Here is an 18435-nt window from a genome sequence, read left to right as displayed (position 1 = left end):
CCGCCGCACGGCAGCGCGGGCCGCCGAGCTCTGGGTGCGCTCGCTCTGCCCGAGGGCCTCGCGCGGAGAGCGCCGGAGGGCAGACGGTCCCCTTCGTCCTCGCGGTCGGGCCGCGGGACTTGGTGTGCGGCCCCGGGTCCGAGGGGTCGGTGAGGGGCCGAAGGCCGGGGAGCCCCGGACCTCGGGTTCTTCCCCGGGACTTTGCCCAGTCCCCGCGCATCCCTGTCCCGGGCCGCGGCGCAGGCGTGGAGCGAACCTGCGCTCGGAAGTCTCTGGGGACGCTGGGCCGTCGCGCGGTCCAGGTCCCAGCACCGCCCTTGTGTGCCCGTCTCGGGGCCGCCCTCTGGGTTCTGATCCCGAGGGGCCCTGACCTTGTCGCCCTAACACCGGGAGCCCCGCCTCGGGCCAATTCCCCGCCGCACGGCAGCGCGGGCCGCCGAGCTCTGGGTGCGCTCGCTCTGCCCGAGGGCCTCGCGCGGAGAGCGCCGGAGGGCAGACGGTCCCCGCCGTCCTCGCGGTCGGGCCGCGGGACTTGGTGTGCGGCCCCGGGTCCGAGGGGTCGGTGAGGGGCCGAAGGCCGGGGAGCCCCGGACCTCGGGTTCTTCCCCGGGACTTTGCCCAGTCCCCGCGCATCCCTGTCCCGGGCCGCGGCGCAGGCGTGGAGCGAACCTGCGCTCGGAAGTCTCTGGGGACGCTGGGCCGTCGCGCGGTCCAGGTCCCAGCACCGCCCTTGTGTGCCCGTCTCGGGGCCGCCCTCTGGGTTCTGATCCCGAGGGGCCCTGACCTTGTCGCCCTAACACCGGGAGCCCCGCCTCGGGCCAATTTCTACCTCGGGAAATTGTCAATTGTTGTCACATTTTTTCCTCTTAAAATTCACTGTACGCCAACTAGAAAATCCAGAAGAGCAAAATCACTAAACTGTCCAACTGTCCGTGGAAGCTCTCTGTTTTAAACGCAGATACGAATAGTAGTAGCCTCCGCTTATCTTTTACTGGTTGGTTGTGGACTGCATTGGTAAGGTTTGAACCACGCAAATCACCACGCAAGAAGATAGAAAACAAATGTTTGTCAAAACCAATTTTTAAAAATATTTACACCATTATTTTAATGAGTGTGAGGAAAAGTGGGTGTGAGTCAGGGTTTAATCCCCACTTGAGGCGTCTATCTCAGGATTTAAAAATATATATATATTCTAAACAATATAGGGCATCGGCTCCACCTTCTATCTTCTAGATTCTTCTATCTTCAAGAGAAATTTCTAGGTCAAGGGCACAACCAGGCTTTGCTACCTGTGGTCTGATTCTCTCCAGAAAAGCAATTTATATAAACACTTGCCATGTCCCAGTGCCCGGCCTTCAGCCTGAGTACTGGGGTTCCTTCGGCCTCTGAGAGGTGCAAATGATAGAGTTTAAAATTGCATTTGACCACAGATGACTGTTTTGATGTGTTTGTGTTTTGTTTTGATACACAGGTGTGTTTTCTGACCACAGAGATGTTTAGACATGTTGGTCTCTTCATGTTTAGGTCTTTGACCTGATGGTCAGGGAAGCCTTCTAGAAGTCCTATGAGATCTCTGTCATTTCTCCTAGTACTTAAGTTTCATTTTATGTGTAAATTTTTATTCTTTTCCAAACTGCAAGTCCATATTACAATCTTGATAATTCAGTCCTCCTTCACTGATGTGAAATGTCACTTTTCATGTCCTGAATTCTTATTTATAATTTTCTTCCTGAAACACGTATGCCGGTGGATTTTAATTGGTTCTTGGATCCTTTTCCCTGGGCTGCAGCATTCCTGAGGGCCGAGCACGCCCCGTGTTGTGGACAGCTGTGCTCACCCCAGCCTCAGAATGCTGCCTGGTCTGCGGTGTCTCTGGTGGGTGCGTGACTCTGCCTGCTCTGCGGCATTAAGTACTGATTAATGTAGCTTGACAAATTCTGGTGGGCTAGTTCTCATCAGTATTCTTCTTTCAAATGTCCTGACAGGGGCGACAGGTGATGTGGTTGAGGCACTGGACTCCCACATGGCCTATCATGGTTCAAATCCCTGACCTGGTGGCTTGCTTTCTCACTTTCTCTCTCTCTCTTTCTGGTCAAATTAAAACAAATAAATAAATAAACAAACAAGTAATTCTTAAAAACAAACAAACTTATTCTTTATAAATAAATAAATTAAATAAATAAATAAAGTCAGTCCTGGCTGTGGTACAACTTGACTCAAATAATTTTTTTCTCCATAATTAACTTTAAAATATTGTTAGTAAGGTATAACTTGGTTGGGAGTATGTTAAGTTTATAAATTAATTTCCAAGAAATGACAACTTAAAAATATTGAGACAGCCTACCCAAGAATATGGCATCTCCCTGTTCATTTTTCCTTATATATCTAATAAAATAAATAGCACTTTCTTAATTTAGAGATCAAACACTTGCTTAGTGTATTTATAGGCATTTATTTTTTGTTGCCATAGGAGTCTTGTTTCTCAAGGCTTTTTTCCTTCTCTCAGCTCTGCCTCCTCTGCATTCGGCACATCCCCTAGGAAGGGCCCCACAGGAAGGAAGAAGGTGATGGCCGCTGGGCCTCAGCCGTCAGGAGCTCTGATGAGCTATTTTCTCTCTCAGACCTCTTACTCTGCCTCGCTGCAGAGGAAAGGGCTAGTGGGATGTGAGAATGCTGGGCATTTTTCAGAAAGTCCTCCGCAGTATCCCTCACATTTGCTCAGAGCTGCCACGTACATACACACTGCTGCTTGCACTGGCCTGCTGAGTTCTTGGTGTGGCTCACATGTTGGAAAAGGAATAAAAATCACAGAAGTGGCCCTAGTACTTAGAGGGGTTTTGAACTCTCAGGGATCACAAAGGAGGACAGTCTATGCAGGATAGTCACAAGGATGGCACATGAATATGGTAAGAACAAGTCAGGATAGGTGTCTGGATTATAAGTGTTCCAGGACCTAGACAAGGGTCAGAGCAGGGTGGCCAACAGAGAACCAGGGCGTGCTCATCCACCTCCAGGGCGAAGGGAGGAGATCATGAGTAGAGTTGGAGCGTCCCAGGTTGAAATCCTCACTCTACATTTGTTGGGTGCATTGTCTTGGGCAAGTGATTTGACTTCCCTGAAGCATGCGTTCCTTGTGGTGATTATAATATAACACCATTTGGTAAATTCATTTGGTAAAACGTGTAGGTAAAAAGTGCCTAGCCCAGTTCTGAAATGTCGAAGGTGTTCAGTTAGTGGTGGGCATTCTTAGAATTATTCCAGGCAACATCTTGATGTCCTCGAGCTTTAGAGGTGGGTGAAAGTAGCAGTGACTGGTAATGGGTGAGGGAAGCAGATACAGACCTGAGGGGAGGGCCGGGAAGGAGTTCATATGTTTGAGGATCAGTGACTGCGGGTGGAGGAGGAGCCTTAGCGATCAGTCTGAGGAGTCTTGATTTGAAAGCTGGTAGGTAAGAGCTTTTCTAGGAAAAAATAAGACATCAGGAGTACTTAGCCCTAAGTTCTTTATTGTTTTGTTTTGTTTCGTTTGTTTTAAGGTGAAGCTTAGTTAATCTTGTTATCTACAACTGTGAAAGATTTATGGTGTTTTCTCCTTTCAGAAGATTGAGTATGATGAACCTCAAAAAGTTCCGAAAAAGGGACCAGCAGATGGCATACTGGTTACATTGCTGGACTCCTATGCAGTTGACTGCAATTTGAGTCCCATACCAGGTGACTTCCACTGGGTGTGTGTGCATGTGTGTGTGCCCAAGAACCCAAGAGGAGAATGGAGGAGAAGGGGTATGCCCCCTGTGGGGTGATTTCTTGTTTTCTCTCTCTCTGTCCCTCCAGTGAGCACTCGCACCCTATAGAAAAAAGTTTTCAAATCTATGCATGGTTTTTCATAATAGGTATTTTCGATGAAGTTTTTTTTTTTTTTTGGGGGGGGTTTCACTATAGGGCGCGTGCGCTCGCCAGACAGAGAGAGACATAGAGACAGAAAGCGAGAAATCACCCCCCAGGGGGGATGGTCACGCCACAATCCCTTCTCCATTCTCCTCTCGGGATCTTGGGCGCGCACGCACACATGCCCGGCGTGAGTTTTAAGCCACTGGGTCCGGGACACGAACCGCGGTCGACTACATGGGAGTCCAGCGACATAGCCATTACGCTAACTGCTGGTTCCCTCGATGAAGTTTTTGAAGACCCCGTTGTGTTAGGGTTCTTTTAAATAAGTCACGTGTTTATTTTTCAAAGAAATCAGTTTAAAGAAGTCTTCATAGAGACAAAAATAAAGTGTTTTGATTTCTATTTGTGTTTTTAAGTGGGGAGCCATTCAGAAGATTTTAGATGATGAAGATTGTGGTTTGCTTGTCAATAGCCTAGATTTTAGTTTATTTACTTAAAATATAATTAAAATTTTGAATCAGTTTGTTTGAGGTATAATTTTGCATAAAAGAACCCATTTGAGCATAAAATTCATTGAGTTTTGACGTACTTATGCACCAACATAACCACACCCCATTTATAAGATAGCAATTTCTGGTCACTGCCAGTACATGTGTCCTCACTGCACAGACAGCAAGGTGAACAGCGCTTTAGTTCCTGTTCCACAGGCTGGGGAGTGAGGTTGCGGGGGACTTGCACACTTGAAATGCCATTCTAAAGCCAAGCTGGTTTTTTTATTGGTTCTCTCCAGACCAACGACGTTCTAGATTTAAGCTGCTCCCTTGTGCCTTCCTGTGCTACCTGGATTCCCGTGTATACTGTTGGCCTGCGCTCCCCACACATCTGTGAGCCTCACAGGGTGGTGAGTGAAGCCGCGCGTCCTGCTCTCAGCAGATATGCCCCCACCCAGCAGGAAGGGCTGTCTGTCTGGCCTATTTGTCAGACAGCCAGATCAGATGCTCTGCCTACTCCTCAGCCTGCTGCGTTCCCTCCCTGCCAGCCTGTGGAGTCGTTCAGACAAGCCAGTCATGTCCTTCCATGGTAACCAAGGGTCCCCTCACCCTCTTGTCACTACAAAGCCTGCCTTTCAGTTCCAGCTGGTTCACTCTCTTCTTGAGAGCAACCCTCATGTGACCCCGTGTGGTGTGGGGTGTCCTGTCCCCAGGCTATGAGTGTATGTGACTGATAAATTATTGTCAGTCTCACCTCTCCACTGTCAGGTGTTATGTTCAGTCATCTCATGTGACCTGGGGCAGGGAATCCCTCTTCACTCGTGGGGTGAATAGGAGGTTATCGGACCACCTCCTCCTCATTTGGAATGGAAACCTAGAGCAGCTGTCAGTTCTGTCCCTGTCATTCCTCTCTGTCCACCCTCCCTGTCCTTGACTCCCAGAACACTTCCTTTGTACATTTATGTCTGATAACTTTAGGACAGCGCCTGCTCTCATGGCAAACGTTGGTCTCCTTGGAAGTAACACACTTCTCTGGCTGTACTTCTGCCTTCTGTCCCTTCTAGTGCTGCTTGGTTCCTCACTCCCTCCTTAGGCTTTCACTGGCATAGCCCTGTATTGAGGACAATTTCGCAGTTTCAGGAGCCCATGGCATTCAAGGATCTGTCTGGATTTCACTTGGGAAGAGTGAGTACAACTAGATTCTGCTCAGAGGAACTTGCGTAGGAAAGTGACGCTGGGGGACTGCAGGAACCTGGTCTCACTGGGTAAGGACCTCCCCTTGTCACTCAAAGCCTGCCTCCTGAACCTCCCTCAGTCCTGGATGACTTCTCAGATCCATGGGTCTGGACTTGAAATTCCTGATGCCAGAGGCAAGCCTCGGGTATTTGCTAGTGTTCCCTTTCATGGTGAGAAGTCTGTTCTGTAGAGAATGGAAAATGGGCAAATTCTTAAGCCATAGCTGCCACCGTTTCAGAAGCCCTGACGGGATCAGAACTATGCTAGGATCAGTGTCCTTTCTCCTGGGCAGGGAATCAGCTTTCTAAACCAAATACAGTTTCCCAGCAGGATCAAGAAGAATGGAGCCTGATGAGGAAAAACTTTCTGGGTGTATCTCTCCAGGTATCAGGCCGCAAGGATTTGTCACATGAGTGTGTCCTATGGGGAGAGATCACCACAGGGATCTTCAGGTGTTGGAGAGCCTGGCACGATTTGGTGTGTATTCACTTGGAAGGTACCTCTGCCTTACGGACGTTTCCTGCATTTATCCTCGTCAGGGGGCAGGTTGTGAAGACAAAGTGGCTGGTGTATCTGTAGCCTTGTATGCCACCTGGGACATAACTCATCTTGTTGAATCCCTGCCGTTCTGTCTCCTCTGGGCCTTTCTTCACTTTTTGAATATTTCTTCCCAGCCATAACCTATATCCATAATTTCCTTTCCCTTAAACATTTATAAGCCTTTTTTCCTCATTTAGAAGAAACTACCAATTCTTTGTTCTAAATAATTATTTATTTACATTTATTTATTTATTTACTACTATTATTATTTTAATTTGACCAGAGAGAGACAGAGAGAGAGGGAAAGTGAGAAAACAAGCTTCCAGGTCCAGGACTCAAACTGTGGTCGGCCATGTGGGAGTACAGTGCCTTAACCACCATGTCACCTGCTGGCCTCAATAGTTCTTTTTTATTTTAATTATTTTTGTTTTGTTTTACAAAAGTTTATTCTTAAATGTACAACAGATTCTAAGACAACACTTCATTCTAGCTGTAAGTGGTAAAAGATGTTTGACAGGGAATCCAGATGTTTAATAGGAAAGGAATCAAGGGTTGCCATCGCCCAGGCCGAGTTCTTAATCCGACCTGTGGCGAGGGCCCTTCCCTGCTGCCTTCACGTTCAGCTCCTCGAGCTTCTGCATCCACTACATTCAGTGCCCTTTTTCCTCTGAATGCTTAATGCTTCTTAGTCTTTATCTGATTTCCAATACCAGTCACAACTGAAATTTCCTTTAGTTGTTACCATTGACTTTTTCGTCCCCTAATATGCATTTTACACTTTTATCTCCTCAAGTATGTGCAAAAGCTCCCACCACTTCTCATTTAAATAAAGAGAGATGCAAATATTTATTTAATCTCTGAATGGTATGACTATGTCTAAACAAATAAATCATTAAACTAACATACTGATAGGGAAAAGTTAATCTTATAATCATTAATCTTATAACTTCTGGTTTCTAGTAAGCTTTTTTTTTTTTTCCTAAGAATTTACTTATTTTAGGGAACCAGCAGTTAGTGTAATGGCTATGTCGCTGGACTCCCACGTAGTTGACCGCGGTTCACGTCCCAGACCTGGTGGCTTAAAACTCACGCTGGACACGTGTGCGTGTGTGCCCAAGATCCCGAGAGGAGAATGGAGGAGAAGGGATTGCGGTGTGACCATCCGCCCTGGGGTGATTTCTCGCTTTCTGTCTCTATGTTTCTCTCTGTCTCCCTCTTTTCTCCCTGGGGAGCCCACCCCCCCCGGGGAAAAAACCCCCCCAAAAAAAAAAAAAAAAAAAAAAGGGAAAGAAAAAAAAGTATAAAAAAAGAAAAAAAAAAAAAGAATTACTTATTTTAGGGACCAGCAGTTGGCGTAATGGCTATGTCGTTGGACTCCAGTGTAGTCAACTGCAGTTCGAGTTCCAGACCTGGTGTCTTAAACTCATGCCAGGCACATGTGCGTGCGTGCCCAAGATCCCAAGAGGAGAATGGAGGAGAAGGGATTGCGGCATGGCCATCCCCCCTTGGGGGTGATGGGGTGATTTCTTGCTTTCTGTCTCTCTGTCTTTCTGGTGAGTGCACGTGCCCTATAGCAAAACCTCGCCTAAAAAAAAAAAAAAAAGAAAAAGAATAGGATTGTGCAAGAGGAATCACTGAGTCAAAGGAGATTACCTATCTATCTGTCTGTCTATCTACCTACCTATCTATCGAGAGATCTATATGTATATTTTATGGCCCTTGCTATATACTACACCACTTAGGATACCATTTTATTTTATTCCAATGCTGCAGTCCCCCCTCCTTCATTCCTCTATCTTGTCAGGATCCTGGGTACATGCATGTGCACATGTGCACACACGCACCCGGTGTGTTTCTCAAGAGCATGGGGTCCAGCTCTCCTCACTGACCCCAATCACTGTGCCACAGAGTTGGACCTAGTTTTTGTTTTTAATGCTAACTTATTTGATAGAAAATGATCCCTTAAGGTAACTTTAATTGCTTTTCTTTTAGATTTCTGTGGATTTGGTTACTACTGCCATTTGCATTTATTCAGCAAATTTGAGTACTGAGCTCTTTTCCTAGCACTGAGAATATGGCAATAAACAAAAACAGACAAAGTTTTCTTGAACTTTTTTCTGGGAGGAGCAATGAAAAAGGAAGGGAGGGAAAGGGAAGAAAAGAAAGGAAGGAGGAGGGAGGGGCTATAACAAGGACAAATGCTGGGTAGGATGACTGAGCAGCGTAAGGGATCTGGGTAGTTTACAGGACTCCATTTTAGAAGGATTGTTAGGGCAGGCCCCTCCTGTATGTGCCCTCTGACAGATACTCAAATAAAATTCCGGGCCACGTGGGAGGATGTTCTGGGGCAGAGCAAGCATGAAGGTTCTAGAGTAGGAGATCATGTGGCACTATCTGAAGGGGAGGATGCTAGAAGTAGGAAGATTTCATTAAACTGTGTCTTTCACTCCTGTGGAAAAATCTGTCTCCACTGTTATATTTCTCATCTCTGTGAGCCACCTCACACTCTCTGGGTGTTCCCTTTTTAATAGAAATTTTTAAAATGTATGTGTTAACTCTCTTGTCTATGTGAAGATACTTAAATTATTTTGGGAGTCCTTTGGCACATGTTTACAGCATTATTTCCTTGCTTCCTAGGTGAGTTTAGTCAGTTTACTTATGCCTTTTTTGTCACTCTAATGTCATTTTGGTGGGTTTTGGCAGGCAGAAGAGGCTAACAATTTTTTTTTGAGAGACTTTTGCTATAGGGCACATCCACTTGCTGGAGAGACAGAGAAACAGAAGATAAATCATCCCCCAGGGGGGATGGCTACACTATAATCCCTTCCCTTCCATTCTTCTCTTGGGATTTTGGGCATGCACCCTCTGGGTCTGGGACTAGAACTGCGGTTCACTACATGAGAGTCCAGTGACATAGCCATTATGCCATCTGTTGGTCCCCAAACACAGATTTTTGATAGCCATATCTTTCTTTCTCCTTGTTTGCCCACTTTAGACATCTCCAGTGGGTGAAAGCCTAAAGTCCCCATTGTTGATGACTACGTTTCACACTGCATTCACTGTCTGAACGTCTGTCTGCCCGCTGGTATGCAGGCTCCCTGAGCTGTCATTACTGAATGTACATTTCGTGTATCCCCTGCCTTCCACATTGCCTACAGAGTAAGTATTCAGTGTACACTTGTTGAGTAAAATTGATTGACATGAAGTAGAAAGTTTAGAAATCAAATGAAAACATAGACTTGAGAGTCATAATCATATTTGGAAATTCCTATGAGGGAAGATTGGATAAGTACAGTAAGATTGTGTGACAAGGGCAAAGTAAGGACAAAACCCCGAGGACAATAACTTCATGGAACGCTAAAGATACCACAGCAAAGGTGACAGTACAGCAGAGCTGGATCAGGGGAGGGAGAAGAGTGGAGAGTAACAGTGTCAAGTGAAAAATGCAAACTACCTGTTGGATGGAGTGCTAAGGGAATGGCCTGTGACCAGGGAGAGTCCTTTTAGTGCTGAGGGAAATATGCTGTGAGTGGAAAAGCAAAGGAGTACCAAAGAAATAATGACTTTAAACCACAGACAGTTGTTTCAAGATTAGCTTGGAAGGAAAGGGAAGGAAAAGCAAGAACTGACAGAGATCCGAGGTAGAGTGCCTCCAGTTTTGTAACCGAGGTAGACTGGAATGTGTTGACTGGGACAGAGAGATGTCTACTCAAGAAAGAGACACTAAAGATACAGAAGATAGAGGAGTACAGTGAAGCCCGGAGAACATGATGTTTGCAAATTCCAGATCTCGTTCTTTCCAGATCTTCTGGGATATTACTCCCAGATTTATCTGCTATTTAGTTCTCTTGTTACCCTGCCCAAACTGAGAAGAGAAAGCCTTGATTGAGTCCTGGGCTTGGCTCTTCCCCAGGCATCAATCAGCTTTTCCATTGTAAGACATCTATGAGGTAGGTACCAGTAGCTCCTTTTAAATGGGAGAATGGGCTCAGAGAGGTGAAATAATATGCCAGAATTTGAAAATAAGTGTTTTGTTTTATTTTTGTCTTTGAGTTTAATGCTAATTCTAAGAACAACATAATTTTCTTTTCTTGCCTTGCTGTGATTTAATTACTTCCTAATATATTTAGTAAACACTGGGACCTTACTTCCTGGCCTAAGTTTATTTTTAACATCATTGCTTTCTTTTCTTTTTTTTCTAATAACTAAAGTTTTCGTTTTTATGGCTGTTGGATGTTTTATTGGGTTTTGCTCCTGTTTTACAAAAGATGGGTAGAAAATGTAAAGACAGTATTATTTTTTCTTGGATTGGTTTTCGCTATAGGGCGCGCGTGCTCGCCAGAAAGACACAGAGAGACAGAGAGATAGAAAGTGAGAAATCACCCCCCAGGGGGAATAGCCATGTCACAATCCCTTCTCCTCCATTCTCCTCTTGGGATCTTGGGCACGCACGCACAGGTTCCCAGTGTGAGTTTAAGCCACCGCGGTCGACTACATGGGAGTCCAGTGACATAGCCATTATGCCAACTGCTAGTCCCTCTAAATGGAATCTTAACTGTATATATTTTTCTGTGCCTTTGCTTAATTTATTCATTCATACTGGTTTATATAGCTTCAGTTTAATGTTCACCGTTGTCAGTTATTCCACTGTGAGTATTTGACAATTTAGTTATCCATTCCATTGTCGATAGCTATTTGGATTATTTCCAGTTAGGTGGAGCCTGAAAAAGCTTTCAGATTGTGTCATCCTCCCTCAAGAATTTAATTTTCAAACATATTCTGGTGCTTTATATTGTTTCTGAAGGTTAGTGTGACTCTATGTATGTATGCAGTGTCTTACTCCTCAGATTACTTTCATCCATATTATATGTCTGAGAAAACTCAGACCCAGAGAGATAAGTAATTAGTTAAAATGATGTCAAAAGCCAGGGACCCACGTTTGGCAGGGGCAAGAATCTTTTCATTGTCACACTGATGTTTTATAAAGATTAATTTGGTATAGACTTCTAGGTGGCATGCAGGAGGAAAGAAACTGTTGGTAGAAATTCCAAGTACAGTGTTGCAGGGTCTTCTGATCTGCTTCTCCCAATTCTAGCTCTTCTGTTTATTTCCCCTAGGTTTAATCTTAATTATTTAACTTTGTCTAGTGGCAAGTGGTTTCACTGCCCACTTTTCCTGACTGGGTTCTCTCTTTCCTTTGCTTATCCAGTGGATCTGCCATTCCCTGCTTCTGGTTCTCCTGTTACCTATGGACTGATCTACTGGTTTTCTCTCCCTTCCAGTTTTCCTACCAGTTGTAGAGATATCTTTGAAAACTGTCAGTTGTGCCCAGTAGGTCTTCTAGTTTCATTTCCTCCTGCTCACCTTGTACAGTTTTCACTTTCTCAGCACAGAATCAATGTGTATTTTAATTTTTTTTTTTTTTCAGACTGGGAGACAAAACTTGAAACCAAAGAGTCAACTACAATACCCAACACTACTGAAGATTTATCCCATGGGGTAATAATGGAAAGGGAAGGCCTCTGGCATTCTACTTTAGGGAAAACCTGGGAACCTGGTAATTGGTTAGAGGGGCAGCAGAAGAGCAAGGACAGACAACTGGGCCAAGTGGCAGTTACTCATAAGGAAATCCTCCCTGAGAGGAGGGACTGTGGAGGCAATGAATTTGAAAAACGTTCCAGCCAGGGTTCAATCCTTGATACACAACCAAGCATTCCTATGGCAAAAAGGCCCCAGCACTGGAATTCACATGGAAAAGATGCCAAGCAAAATTCTGAGTTAATTAAAGCTCAAAGAGTGTTTGTGGGAAAGAAAATCTATGAATGTAATGAATGTGGGAAAACTTTCAGCCAGAGCTCATCCCTTCTTAAGCACCAGAGGATTCACACCGGGGAGAAGCCCTATAAGTGTAATGTATGTGGGAAGCACTTCATCGAACGTTCATCCCTTACTGTACATCAAAGAATCCATACTGGAGAAAAACCCTACAAATGTAATGAATGCGGGAAAGCCTTCAGTCAGAGCATGAACCTCACTGTGCATCAAAGAACTCATACTGGAGAGAAACCTTATCAGTGTAAAGAGTGTGGAAAAGCCTTTCGTAAGAATTCCTCCCTTATTCAGCATGAAAGGATTCACACTGGAGAGAAACCCTACAAATGTAATGAATGTGGGAAAGCATTCACTCAAAGCATGAATCTTACAGTGCATCAGAGAACTCACACAGGGGAAAAGCCCTATGAATGTGCCGAATGTGGGAAAGCCTTTAGTCAGAGCATGCATCTTATTGTCCATCAGAGAAGTCACACTGGAGAAAGACCCTATGAGTGTAGTGAGTGTGGAAAAGCGTTTAGTAAGAGCTCCACTCTTACCCTACATCAGCGAAATCACACTGGAGAAAAACCCTACAAATGTAGTAAGTGTGGGAAATCCTTCAGCCAAAGTACATACCTTATAGAACATCAGAGACTTCATTCTGGAGTAAAACCTTTTGAATGTAATCAGTGTGGAAAAGCATTCAGTAAGAATTCATCTCTTACTCAGCATCGGAGAATTCACACTGGAGAGAAACCATATGAGTGTCTGGTATGTGGAAAACATTTCACTGGACGATCATCCCTTACTGTGCATCAGGTTATTCACACTGGAGAAAAACCTTATGAATGCAATGAATGTGGAAAGGCTTTCAGCCAGAGTGCGTACCTTATTGAGCATCAAAGAATTCATACTGGTGAGAAACCCTATGAATGTGATCAATGTGGAAAAGCCTTCATTAAGAATTCATCCCTAATAGTGCATCAGAGAACTCATACAGGAGAAAAGCCCTATCAGTGTAATGAATGTGGAAAAGCCTTTAGTCGGAGTACAAACCTGACACGGCATCAAAGAACTCATATGTAAGGGGAGTTTTCACTTTCCCTTCATTGTGATGAACACTTCCATAATAATTAGAGAGGTCCTGTAATGTAGAAACCTAATAAATGTAGTAATTGTGGGAATCTTAGTTGAAGTACAGTATACCATATCAAATAATACAGACCACTGCAGAAAAACCACATAAAGGTGGAGTGATCTTGATTCAGAAGGTAAAGCTTACTTTTTCATCAGAAAGTTTAATGGTATAAACAAGGGAGTTTCATGCTGAAGATAAGTTCTGTTGTGTTATATTGCAGATTCCCTTTGGACATTAGAGACTTCACAATGGAGAGAAAAAGTGAGAGTTCTTAACTAGATAGCCTAAAGCCGTGGTAAATAGTCCTAATCTGCCACTAACTTGAACAAGTCAGCTACTTGTAGCAGGTCACAGTTTTCCTTTTCTGGTAAGTGAGTTATTTTGTATTGAGAAGGTATGCAGGATCGTTATTAGCAAAAATGCTATAAATCTTTGATCTTTTACTATATCATAGATGTTGGCTAGCTGCACCTATTCCAGTCTAGCTTCCTTGGTTGTTTAGAATAGAGATTCTCTACCTCTAACAACACTTACTATTCCATGTCCTTGTCCCTCCCCCTGCATTGTTATTTTCTCCCCTAAAATATGGGCTGGTTTCTGCCAAATGATGGAATAGTTGCACACATCTTAACACAGTAGCATGCTGTTTTAAGTTCTCAGTTAATAGTTATTAAACTGTTAGGCTAACGATCTAGAAGTTTATATCTATCTATCTATCTATCTATCTATCTAGAGAGAGAGAGAGAGAGAGAGAGAGAGTCTTAAATATATAGGAATCAATAATGTATCTTTGTGTCCTATTCTGTCAAAGTGGCAAGGAGAAATGAGGGAGAGGAGCCAAACATTACTAGATATGGGACATTTGACACATTAACCAAATCTTTGCAACTCAAAATATTCAAAACAATCATAGGGAGATGTCCCGTCCCTGTTCTGGCGCCACGTGTCCGACCCAGGGGGACAGCCGAACAGGTTTCCTGAGTGAAGGAGTGAGAGCCGGGACAAGCGGCGTAGTGTTACAGCACAGAGACGACACCATGTCTTCAGTGTTGTCTGTTTATTGTGGGCAGCAAGGTACAGCATGGAGATGATGCAGTGTTACAACTCTTAAGGGTCGCGTCATCTATTGTGAGCAGCATGGAGACAACGCAGTGTCACAACTCTCCAGGGTCGTCCGGAGATGATGTAGTACAACTTTTCAGGGTCACGTCGTCTGTTGTGAGCAGCACAGAGACGACGCAGTGTCACAGCTCTTCTGGTGAGCCATGATTGGTTGTAAACGGTGGGTTATGATTGGTTGCTTTTGGACCAATCATGAGGTTCCGGATATGCAAATTTGAGGGATTCTAGTGGCCAATCAGAGCAAAGTTTCGAAGGTCAGGTTTTTTGAAGGGAACCAATCATGGCAATTGTTTGCTCTCTGAGAAACCTCGGCAGACTTGCTAGTGTGCAGCCTCCCACAGGGAGATTTTGTAGAGCTAGAGTTACAGTAGTTATACAGTTTCATTGATTTCACACCCTACCAACTCCTAAATACGTGCTCGACATGCTAAGAAAATCAAAATGAGTAAGATGTATTCTTTCTTTTCTGAGGGGTAAACTAAGAAAGTGACAGTGGGACCAGCAGTTAGCATAATGGCTATGTCGCTGGACTCCCACGTAGTCGACCGCGGTTTGTGTTCCAGACCTGGTGGCTTAAAACTCATGCTGGGTGCGAGTGCGTGCGTGCCCAAGATCCCGAGAGGAGAATGGAGGAGAAGGGATTGCGGTGTGGCCATCCCCCCTGGGGGGTGATTTCTCGCTTTCTGTCTCTCTGTCTCTGTCTGGCGAGCGCACACGCCCTATAGCAAAAAAAAAAAAACCTCAAACAAACAAAAAAAAAAGAAAGTGACAGTGTGGGGACCAGTAGTTAGCATAATGGCTATGTCGCTGGACTCCCAGGTAGCCGACCACAGTTCGAGTCCTGGACCTGGTGGCTTAAACTCACGCCAGGTGCGTGTGCGTATGTGCCCAAGATCTCGAGAGGAGAATGGAGGAGAAGGGATTGTGGTTTGGCCATTCCCCCTGGGGGGTGATTTCTCACTTTCTATCTCTCTCTCTCTCTGTCTGGTGAGTGCACGTGCCCTATAGCAAAGACCTCTCAAAAAAAAAAAAAAAAAGAAACAGTGTGAGGGAAGAGGAAAGGAAGAATTTAAGCAGTAAGGGGATAGAATCTAGAAAATTTGGTCATTGGTTAAATGTGGCCTTTTGAATGAGAAGGAAGATTCTAGGATGTTTTGAATTTCTTATTTGGGTAGATAGTAGGGTGTCATAATTAAAAACACATAAAGTTGACCAATTTTGTGGAGCAGTGAGGTTTGGGGGCGTTTAAATGAGTCTGTGGGAAATCTGAAGAGTCCTGATAGGCAGTAGAATAAATAGATTAATGATGAAGGATTCATGGGGAGTATTGCCATTGATGAAGTAAGTGGAGGAAAGAAGAATCAGTAGAAACTGAGAAATAAACTGCCAAAGGAAAAAGAAAAACAAAAGTCAGGCGGTGGAAGGGAAAATATTAACATAGGAATATGAATAGTGACTAAGTAAAAGGAAAATATTAACAAAGAAATATGAAGTGACTATTGTCAAATGCTACAGAGGGAAAGGTAGAAACATGTCTTTTGGTTTTGGGTATTTTTTGTCACCTGGTGGGCGCCACCACACCCTGGTTTTGGGTATTGTTTGTTCCTTTGTTTGTTTTTAAGAGGTTTTGCTATAAGGTACATGCGCTCACCAGAAAGAGAGATCGAAAGTGAGAAATCACCTTCTAGGGATGACCACACTGCAATCCCTTCTCTATTCTCCTCTGGGGATCTTGGGCACACACACACTGCCTGGTGTGAGTTTAAGCCACTGGGTCTAGGACTCCAACCACAGTTGACTATTTGGGAGTCCAGTGATGTAACCATTATGCCATCTGCTGGTCCCTTGGGTATTGATTTTTAACAGGTAGTTTACAACCTCTAGTGGGCATAAGGATGACTTAAAGGTTACAAAGAACTTAGTGGCTTTACTGAGATAGAGATTTGAAGGATAACTAGGAAATAGGGGTTGAGAGAAGATATAAGTAACAGAAGTTTAGGCTACAAATAGTAGAAGCCTAGTCAACAAGGGCTTCAAATAGTTGACACTTATTTTTCTTACATACAGTACACCTGGAGGTGGCCTACACTGGTTCACAGACAGTAACTCAATGTCTTGTTTCATGGGGTTTCCACCCTGGTCATGGGGCCATAACCTCAAGTAAAATACTCACACTGGGAACAGAAAGAAGGAGCAAGTGGCACCAGCAACATGGCTGCCTCAGCAGAAGAGGTTTTCCTGGAAGCTGCTCTGCAGACTCCCCCTCCATCTCACTTCCTGCTGTCTTACATGGCCACCGCATGCGGCAAAGGAAAAGGACTATCTAGCCCTTCCAGCCCCTAAAGGCAGGCCAAGCAAAGGCAGAGAGAATGGTAGTGACTGGCTGACCAGCACCCTGGCAGGAGCATCACATGGCTCAGGACAGGACTGAGTGCGTTTCTGAGAGAAAGCCGTGTGGCGGGCCTGAGGTGCAGTCACAGGCTTGCACACCTCCAAGTGGGAAGGTAAGATCTGGACATGGGTGGAGGCTGCAGGAATCTTTTATAACAGGAGGAAGGAAACTCCCCCAGAACTGATTGTACGAAGGGGTCTGAGGGTGGTAGTGCTGGCAGGAAGTGTCCGGGCATGCTGTCCAGATTGCAGAGTGCAGTTTCTTGGGCTGACTTCTCAGGGTTACTCTGGCCAATATGGAGTCATGTCATCCATCCGAGGCTTCTGCATGCCTCGCTTCTTCCTCTTTCCTTGCCCTGTGCCTGCCTCTTGAGATTTTAGTTTGCTGCTACCAGGTTCATCTGTTTTCTTTGTTTCATATTAGAACAAGGAGAGAGATTGATATTTTAGGCAAGGTTTGCTGTGTCCCAGCCCCTGCACCAGCCTCTCAATTAGCTGGGATTACAGGCACACACAGCTGCACCTGGTGTGTCCAGGTTAGCCCAGCAACCAAACCCAGGCCTCCCATGTGGCTTCCAGACTCCCAAGCGGTGGCATCACCTGTGTGTCATCACAGCTGGGCCTATTTTCATGTTTTCTACCCATCTCTCCTCTCTGCCTCATACTTCCTCTACATTTCTATCTTTGGAGATCAGGTGGGAAATAAGGAAAAAAGCATGTAACGGGGAAAGAGGAGACTGCGTGTGAAGATTATTATTTAAAACCCAAGTTTCTTAGGGTACAATTAATTTGGTGTTTCAGTCCCCCTTTTTGCCTATTTTTTTTTTTCTTCTTATGCCAGCATGTGCTGTGAGCACACCTCTTACTGGGGGCTGGTCACACTACAATACTTTGTCCTCTGTTTCTCCATCCTGTCAGGACTTGGAGCACACACAAACGTGCCCAGCATGGTTTTTTGTGTTTTTGTTTTGTTTTGTTTTGTTTTTGTTTTTTTTTCTACTGGGCACATGCGCTCACCAGACAGACAGGGAGAGACAGAGAGACAGAAAGCAAGAAATCACCCTCCAAGAGGGATGACCACGCTGCAATCCCTTCTCCTCCGTTCTCCTCTCAGGATCTTGGGCACGCACGCACACGCGCCTGGCGTGAATTTTAAGCCACCAGGTCCAGGACGCAAACCACGGTCGACTACATGGGAGTCCAGCGACATAGCCATTACGCTAACTGCTGATCCCTCCCCCAACATGTTTTTCAAGCTGCCAGAGCTGTGACTCAAACTGCAGGCAGCTACGTGGGCGTGCGGGAACAGCCCCCTCTTCACATGGTGTGGGACTGCTGTGGACAGGCTGGCCCTCTGCCAATAGGAGCTGAATCCGTTCATGTTGGTTACAGCCATGGAGCCCAGGAGCCCCATGCTGCATCAAGGCGGGCACAGAAGGGGGGAGCAGCTCGGCATCAGTGAGCTTCCCTGGCCCCCCTTCGAATGAGGGAAGGGTGTTCATTTGGGGAACATCTGGAAAGAGCATAAATAAGGATTTGGGAGAGACCTTGTTAGAGCATCTCATTCAGCTCAAGCCCTTCACTTGGGTGTCCATTCCAGGTAGAACCGAAGTTTCTGTAATTGAGGACTTTATGTGTGACGTAAGATATGGCATAGCCAGACCTGTGGCAACTGGGGACCAGCATTTGGGGACATGGGTATGCACCCTTCAATTTTTCAGAATGCTTGGGATTATGATTAAGGGAGGCTGCTTCTCTGCCCATTGGCACAATCCAGTTCCTGCCAGCTTTGGATCGACAAGCACGCTCTTTCCC

General features: G+C 45.2%; 1 protein-coding gene across 4 annotated transcripts in view; it reads left to right on the top strand.

Moving 5' to 3' along the window:
- The first annotated feature begins 3592 nt into the window (after positions 1-3592).
- The window catches only part of LOC102468109 (zinc finger protein 2 homolog), a 42972-nt gene continuing 28129 nt past the window's right edge, over positions 3593-18435 (top strand). The window contains exons 1-6 of one of the 4 annotated variants that reach the window (XM_014591750.2): positions 3593-3711; positions 4679-4789; positions 5514-5644; positions 6000-6092; positions 9151-9314; positions 11584-13832. In XM_014591750.2, coding sequence (XP_014447236.1) covers positions 9272-9314; positions 11584-13055 — 1515 coding nt within the window. In that variant the 5' untranslated portion in view covers positions 3593-3711; positions 4679-4789; positions 5514-5644; positions 6000-6092; positions 9151-9271 and the 3' untranslated portion in view covers positions 13056-13832. Of the gene's footprint in view, positions 3712-4528; positions 4790-5513; positions 5645-5999; positions 6112-9150; positions 9315-11427; positions 11487-11583 lie in introns of those variants that run through there. The other 3 variants (XR_003551139.1, XM_014591751.2, XM_006158852.3) reach the window with 3 other exon arrangements.

This window comes from Tupaia chinensis, unplaced genomic scaffold (assembly GCF_000334495.1).
Source record: "Tupaia chinensis unplaced genomic scaffold, TupChi_1.0 Scaffold000612_1, whole genome shotgun sequence".
Taxonomy (NCBI): Eukaryota; Metazoa; Chordata; class Mammalia; order Scandentia; family Tupaiidae; genus Tupaia; species Tupaia belangeri.
Note: the sequence above shows the minus strand (reverse complement) of the source record. Positions and strands in the feature narration are given on the sequence as shown.